The following is an 8,669-nucleotide window of genomic DNA, read 5'->3' on the forward strand; positions in this document are numbered from 1 at the left end:
AGTACCCTTGCAACAACTCTTTGAGGGGTCCGTAGGTGGCCTGTTGAAAGTCAAAATTTCTGTCCCTGTCCAATATTCCCTTCTTTTCCAGTAGCAGTCGAAATTTTCCAGACCTACATCCCGGACGGCCTCTATTATAAGACCTACCTATTGTTTTTATTGTTAATTTGTTCTCGTCTGAACATGCATGAAATATTTGCAACTGGACGTTAAGCAACCAACAACCAATCAAGCAATCTGAATATAGAAAAATAAGGAAACGTAATATGCGTATGCTTGCCAATGAGACAACTATCTATATACAATATAACCAAGATGTGAACAAGACTATGATTTACAATATATTATTCATATTTTCGGATCGCGCAGCAATCTAGATTGTTTGACAACTCTTAGTTTAAACAATATTTTATTCAATAAATCAAATCATGATATACATAAGATAATACAATACAGTAACCCAGAAACAAACAAAGTTGCTTGTTTTAATCTGTCCCCAAATACAACTCTTATAATTGTTTGCCAAACAGTTTCTTCACTTCTACTCGGAAAGCCTTGTCAAAAACTCCATACATAAAAGGATTGCATAAATGATTAACCATGTATATTCTCCGCAACGCTAGACAGATATGGAACGGAACAGTAGAAAGGTTTTCCAAAACGTTGGGTTGTTCGTTTCTATCAATATACATGTCCAAGATGGCAAGTATGCAAGAAATCCGACAATTGAAATAGTCATGAACATATTCTGAAAGCAGATTTTCGTAGATCAGAATAAGTGGAAATAATTTTCCTTTCTCCAGTAACTCGAGGAGAAGTTTCCATCCTTGTTTCGATTTGTCGTGTTTCTGATCGAAGAACGACTTACATTTTCGGAGTAAATGTTTCCGCTGTAGCATTTTTCGTTTTTCGTTTGGACTGTTTTCATTTTAATTGTTTGCTTAACTATTGCATTTGTTATTAGTATGTACAATATTGTTATAACAATTACATTGCAAATGTGGCGAAAACCTCCAGTCCTTGGCAAATCTTCAGCAGTTTAAGTTTTGTCGGGGAACCAGGGAGATTACTGCACAGATAACCGGTAATATTACCAAGATTAGGGTTTCTAATTTCAACCAGGCCATAGTAAAACAGCACTGGTATAAATAAAATTACTGATACCACTATGCAAATAGAAATAGAACAACGCTTCCAAACCAAACTCATTTGTCGACCAAATGGTCTACATATTTTTAGATACCGTTGTATGGCGATAACACACAGAAGATATAGTGAAATGCTTGTAGATAAATAGCTAAAGTACAGCAACAGTTTACATGGTTCAAATCCCGGAAAAATCACTTGCCTCGTGTTTTAGTAAGAGTAGCTGCTACACTTATTAACAATGCGGCATATCAGTTTAAGCCAGTGGCAATATTAAATATCTTCCATCGGTCTTTTTACTCATGCGAAACTGATAAACAAATATGACTGCTAAATTGCCCGGTACTCCAATCAAAAGAAAAAAATGACAACAGAATAGAGTTTGGTGTTAGATATTCTGTTTTCTGTTCATTCCAATAGAGGATATACGCATGAGCTTTAAAGTCTTCCAAAATATCTGTGAAACTTGTATTAATGTTAAGATTTTTAGACGTGTTGTTGAAGATACAGCTAAAGGCGAAAAGGATGGTTTCTATGCCAAATTGGATTATTTATATTAACATATTTACATTTCATGGAAGTTTCATGTGACTTACAGAAATCTGTATCATGTATTTTATTCTAATAGTTTGAAAGTTCATACGGAAACATATATTTAGATTTGATTTCAAGGATGTAACAAAGGTTATTAGGACAGAATTGTTCCGGGTCCAATATACCTACTTTAGTATGTTTCTAGTATACCTCGACCTATTGTCGAGAATTTCTCCGTTTCTGTAAATAATAGCAATCAAAAGATGTAGGTCAGATGAACGATAGATAATCATATCCCAAAGAAATGAGGAAACCCAAACAACTGATGTTAGGAGCATAGATCTCAACGATGAGTGAATTAGTGATTTGATGTCTAAGGAAACTCACAATTGTTGTCTGAAGTCACAAGGGATGATAGTGAATGACATTTACGTAAAAATGTATTTCTCTCTGTATAAAATATAACGGTTTGATACGTTTTGTAAGTTGAACGTATGATCTTTTAAAGATTAAATCGTGTGTGTGTCTATAGTGCTACAAATTAAACTTTCAAGTTGAACATATCCTCTGTTAAACATAGCTTTAATCTTTGTATGTTTGTAAAATGGATTTTTTATGATGTAATTGCAATTTTATTTTGTGCAATATATATGTTTCCTTAACACTTATTATAGTTACTTAGTATACCAATAAATTTGCAATTGCACAAAGAAACAGTGCGTTCCTTTCTGCAGTCGTTATAGCGCATTAAGTGCCCTTTTAATTAACAACAAATGAAAGCCTTTTTTCAAAGCTATGTAAAGCATTATTCTCTTTCAGAAAAGTATCCAGTGATCAGTTTTGGCTTGCTTTAAAAGATACACAAGCGAATTGATGTTGATGGTTTTAGAGAATATAAAAATAAGGAGATGTAATGTAATAACCAATGAGACAACTATCATACAGCAAAGGACCATGCTGTCAACAGGACTTTAATACAAAGAGGCCAACGAGAATGAAAGAATGACATTGAATGCCCCTGAAATACAAAGGATAATTGACAACTCTGCCTTTGAAACAGACAACCTACAAATTCCTTGCGATGAATTTATGCTAAAGATCATTTTAGTGACAAGAATTTCCCTCAATCTGATCAGAAATGATTATTTCTATATTTTCCGTCTAGTCAAACGGAATCAGCAGTCGGCAGCACTATGAAAATCATTGTGTAAGAAGATTTACAGTTGATTATTTGGCGATTGCTTCTTTTTTCAAGAGGGAAACACACTTTTTTTTTACTCAAGCAAAATGAGTGCTTGAGTTATATATTACGACCCCATCTTCGTTCATTGGCTAATATATATCTTGCACATAGCTATAAAACCTTCTATACTATCAAGTTTAAATCTTTCGAGAGTTATCATCAAAACAGATTAACTAAACCTCAATTCTTTTCAAATCATATGGGAACTACAAATATTCGCCAATCAAACTAAAAGATAATTTAAAGAATTTGTCCTGATTTTTTTCTTAAAAAAGAATAGCACATCGTACTTCGTTAGAAAAATAACACGGTGATTCAAACAAAACATTCTCTAAAACTGACATAATCAACATATTTGTGATGTTTAGAGGACATATTTTTCAATGAACAATCAGCTAACCCATGGGAACCAACTGTGCTCCTTTTCTTTTATTCAGGACTTGATACAGGAGCTTCGAAAGAAGAATAAAAAGAAGCTAGCATTATTCTCTAACATCATGTTTTCTCACTGAATAATTCAAAGTTTGGGCACCATGTTGAACGTATCTATCCCATTGAACTTTAAATAAGGATACAACAAATACAGTAAAGTCTGTCTCATATCTTGACGACTTGCATATAGAAATTGACAATGAGTGTCGATTGATAACATAAACTTATCGACAAAAGACAAAAGAGATGATTGCAGCTTCCCCATTGTGCAATTTTATTTCTGTGTAGTAACATTCCAGCATCGCCTGCTTATGAGTATATGTCTCTCAATTGATACGATACTCCAGAGCTTGTATGTCCTATCATGATTTCCTTGAAAGAGAGTTTCCGATAACAATGAAGCTATGAAACCAAGATTTCTTAGTGGTGAAGTTGAAGTCATCCCTTCGAAAATTTACGGACGCCATCATGAGGTGATTGACCGTTATGAATTATCTGTTTCACAGATGACGACACATATGGTAAAATTGTCGTTACCACAAACTTGTCCTAATTTCATATAAGTACCAATCAAATGAGACTTATCACCGGGTTTGTAACCTCATTAGCAGTGCGAAGGGTGCAACATATGGACTAAGATCTACTTCTCCTTTCAGATGACCTGAGATCACGCCCGGTTTATGTTTGTGTTCGTGTGGCTTAGTCTTTAGATTTCTATTTTGTGTTTTGTCTTATGGTGATTTTTGTTTTTTGCATGGCATTGTCATTTTTTTCGACTTATAACTACACTTGTTTGACAATCCGTTTAGGTTCTTCCCCCATTTTTTTGTTCATGCGAATGTTACAAGTAAAACATCATATTCTGTACGTTTGTGTTATTCCGAAAAAAAATGTATCCTGCCACTATTCACGTCTTACTGGAACTTTCCAAACCTTTAAACGAGAACCAAGCCAGGCCTGAAAGCAAGACCACTCGGCACGACGAAAACTATGATCGCCTATACACACCACATATCAGCTCACAAGGAAGCTATTAAGTCAAGAGTTCCAAATGGTGAAGTTGAAATCATCCCTTCGTAAATTTTACGGACACCATCAAGAGTTGGTTGACCGTTATGGAATAACCGTTTCACAGATGATATCGGATATGTTCCTTATGTCGTAACTACAATACCCTTCCCTTTTCACGAATGTGACTTACCGAATTAGACTATTTACCGGATTTGTAATAACATAAGCAACACGACGAGTCCACATGTGGAGCAGGATCTGCTTACCCTTCCGGAGCACCTGAGATCACCCCCAGTTTTTGGTGGGGTTCGTGTTGCTTAGTCTTTGGTTTTCTATGTTGTGTCATCTGTAGTATTATTTGTCTGTTTGTCTTTTTATTTTGGCCATGGCGTTGTCAGTTTGTTTTCGATCTATGAGTTTGACTGTCCCTCTGGTTTCTTTCGTCCCTCTTTCAGGACGAGAACAAATTAACAATAAATACAATAGGTATGTATGTCCTGTGATAGAGGCCGTCCGGGTTGAACGTCTGGATAATTTTAACTACCACTTAGGTTTGACTGTCCCTCTGGTATCTTTCGTCCCCCTTTTATCAGACCGTCTGTAGAGATAAGTCAAACGTCTATAAAGACATGTCAGATCTTATATAAGAGAAACAACTCGGACCGTCTTACAGACAATGGCTAGGGTTTTATTTGATCGATAAGAAGAGATATATCGAAGATAACTTGGACCGTTCTATGGGCATAACTGGGGCCGTCAATAGAGACAATTTAGTCCGTTCGGCCTAGCACAATGAAAAATACAACGATTAAATCAGAAAACTAATGTATGCTAAAACTATAAGCCAAAATCAAATATTGCATGCAGCAACCATTTATTTACAGATCGCTGACATGAACATAAAGATTGACACTTAGCACAAAAACAACTAACAAAAAGACCATAAAAACAAAGCACCAATCCAAGAGATTAGCAGTTCCTAAAAAAAATAGTTGAAGCTCAAAATGCAACTTACTAATAAATAATGTTTTTTCAGACTTTTAAAAACAATTAATATAGATCAAATGGAATTGGTGTAAAGATGTCATAAAAACAGGGGAAAATCATGACCTAGTGCGATGGAAAAATATAAGTATCGACATGGTATAGGCCAATAAATGTTCATAACTGTAAAACAATACATATTAAGCTATGTTTTAATTTATTGAAAACAAAACCAATGTTAGTAAGTATAACTCTTGCTACTTATATAACATAGATTCAAATATCATTTTATATGACACTACTTGATATTTCTTACCACCAAAGAGAAATTCCAATTCACCATAATGTAATAAAAGTTACTTTTTCTCAGATCTTTTAACACAGATTGAGTGACATAACAGTTGTCAGAATATACTTGTTTTATTTAAATAAGATTTCTAGTCGTGTTTTTATCGGAAACGGAAGTTCTACATAATTACAATTATCAACATGTAGTTCAAATTTTCGGATCGCGCAGCGCTCTAGATTGTAAGACAACTCTTATACCTTTTTGCCAAACAGTTTCATCACCTCGTCCCGGAAAGCCTTGTCGAACACCCCATATATATAAGGATTGCACAAATGATTTACCATATACATTCTCCGTAACGCTAGACAGATATGGAAAGAAACATAAGGGAGATTTTTCCAAAACTCTGGATTGTTCGTTTCTATCAATATAAATATCCAAGATGGCAAGTACGCAAGTAACCCGACAATAGAAATAGTCATGAACATGAAGGATATCCTATAAGCAAATTTACGTGGAGCTGGTTTAGTGGGATGAATGTTCTGTGCTTCAGTAGATCGAGTAGTGGTTTCCGTACTGGTTTTCATTTCGAGTGTGCATGATGTTGTAACACTTAGATTTTCAACTTTCGTTTCGACTTTTTTCATTTTACTTGTTTGTCTTATTATTGCTTTCGTTACCAACATGTATAGTACTGGTACTGTAATGACATTGCCAATTGATCCGACAACCCCGAATCCTTGATGAATCCTCAACAATGTAAGACTTATCGTGGAACCAGGAAGTTTATTGCACTGATAACCTGTAACATTACCAAGATTCGGATTTCTTATTTCTACCAGTCCACAGTAAAACAACACTGGAATGAACAGTATAGCTGTCGTCAATGCGCAAATAAATACAGAACGACGCTTCCATACCAAATTCATTTGTCGACCAAAGGGTCGACATATTTTCAAATAACGTTGTATGGCGATTATAATCAAAAGGTACAGTGAAATGCATGTAAGTACATAACATAAGTATGTTAACAGCTTACACGCTCCGAATCTCGGAAACATCACCGACTTCGAGTTCTGAGTAAGATTAAATGCCCCTGTTATTAACAATGCAGCCGTATCAGTCCAAGCAAGTGGCACTATGAAATAACGTCCATCTGTCTTCTTATTCAGACGAAACTGATATACGAATATAACTGCTAAATTGCCCGGTAGTCCAATAGGTAGAAAGATCGACAGCAGGAAAGTGTTAGGTGTTAGATATTCCGTGTTCTGTTCATTCCAATAGAGAATATACGCACGATTTTAATATCTTCTGAAATATTTCTTACATTTTCTTCCATGTTTCTTTGTAAAGATATTTTGTTGAAGACTAAGCTAAAGGCAAAATGAATGTTTACATGTATATATAAACATGTGTTCTTTTCCGTTGTAGTTTCACATTACTGACCGAAATAAGTGCCGTATAACTGAATTTGATTTCAAGTATGCAAGTCTATACCGATCGATTGGTTTCCGGTTCAATTTCCAGTTCAGATTGTTTCGTGTATCATTCTACCTGTTGTCATAATTGCCTTCTTTCCATCAAAATAGTTCAGAAAAGAAAAGGCTAGACAAACGTTAGATAATATCCAATATTCTATTAATCGTGGATACCAATTCTCGTGGTTTTCTTGTATGGCTTAATCCACGAATTTAGGTGTCAAACGAAATATAATAACTGTTGTCCGATTCCAGACATTAAAAGATCAGGTTTGACTACATGATATATGGTCATATAAACCAACGCACTATGAACTAAATATACATTTATTTTGTACAACTTCAGACTGGATTCTACCCATTTAATCTTTAAAAAATCTTAAATGTAACTGATGACATTTTAATTCTCATGAGAATTAATTTTTGATCGATGAATTTAGATTTCCGGTGATGATATTCGATAATGAAATGTTCCTTTTTTTCATAATTCTCATATGAAAAAAAATACTGATTTTATTTTGGGCTTGCTGCTTTATTTCATAATAATTAATTCTACAATTTGTAGCATTTTCGTATATGTAACCGTTTTCGTTAATGACATGTTTATGGCCCAATTAACACCTTTGATGATCGTTAATCTGAATCTGTTGCTCATTCGATCTCGAGTTAATATGTGTCATAACTTCTGATTACACGTGTGCAACAACTATAATGTTTACTCTGCATTTTCCTTCAATCGAGACAATTTGTAGGCATAGATGACTCAGCTTATTTCCAAAAGCAATTATTGTATTAAAAATATCATGAATTTTGTTAGTAATGAAAGACGAACAAGTGAATGAAAATGAACCCCTTTTTTTACAATGTCTCACAAATCATTATAAAACAACATATGATTAATATCACGAATATTCGATTCTGAAGTTTTCAAATTCGTCACTCGATTATTTTTTAGAAAACTAAAACTCACGAATTTAAGAACCCACGAACATGTAACTTTTGCTGATACCACGAAAATTGACACCCTAGAATAAAAATACTTTCACAGTATATTAAAGAAAATTGTCGTTCAACGAAGAGCATTAATTAGCGACTTGTGGTCTTTGAAGCTATATTGTAATTGTCTGACATCACAGGTGTGATAGCGTATGACAAAATTTGCATATAATATATATCTCTAACACGTATTTTTTCCAGTTTTTTTGGTAATGAATATTATAACAGAACATGTGTGGTATACATGAATAACAACTTCTAAACCACTGAAAACAAAACAAAATTAAACAAATGAACGTGTATACATGTATCTAAAGTCCAATTTTTTGCCATTAACAATGTCCAGATATCTATAGTGCGGTCGAATAACTGACCATGATTATACTTTATTTTATAAGGCAACAATGAAGGTAATGTGACTGAAATTATTATACCGTTTTTGGTTTAGCTGCGAGGAGGTAGTTTCTCTCATGCAATCACTTTAAATCTTGTTTCTTTACTATTAAAAACATGTACGTATATATAATATTATATAAATAACACATAGCTGAGA

At 34.1% G+C, this 8,669-nt stretch overlaps 1 protein-coding gene across 1 annotated transcript; it reads right to left on the reverse strand.

Annotated features, from left to right (window-relative positions):
* Positions 1 to 5,890: 5,890 nt before the first annotated feature.
* Positions 5,891 to 6,700, reverse strand: LOC127737202 (uncharacterized). The gene has a single exon (XM_052247734.1). It carries the CDS (start codon positions 6,698 to 6,700, stop codon positions 5,891 to 5,893), a length of 810 nt encoding a protein of 269 aa, XP_052103694.1.
* Between the last annotated feature and the right edge of the window lie 1,969 nt (positions 6,701 to 8,669).

Source organism: Mytilus californianus, unplaced genomic scaffold, assembly GCF_021869535.1.
Source record: "Mytilus californianus isolate M0D057914Y unplaced genomic scaffold, xbMytCali1.0.p SCAF_4, whole genome shotgun sequence".
Classification (NCBI taxonomy): Eukaryota; Metazoa; Mollusca; class Bivalvia; order Mytilida; family Mytilidae; genus Mytilus; species Mytilus californianus.

Bases quoted from the DNA above. Each gene is read 5' to 3' on its own strand.
- LOC127737202 (XM_052247734.1), bottom strand. From the start codon at position 6,700: ATGTTTCCGAGATTCGGAGCGTGTAAGCTGTTAACATACTTATGTTAT.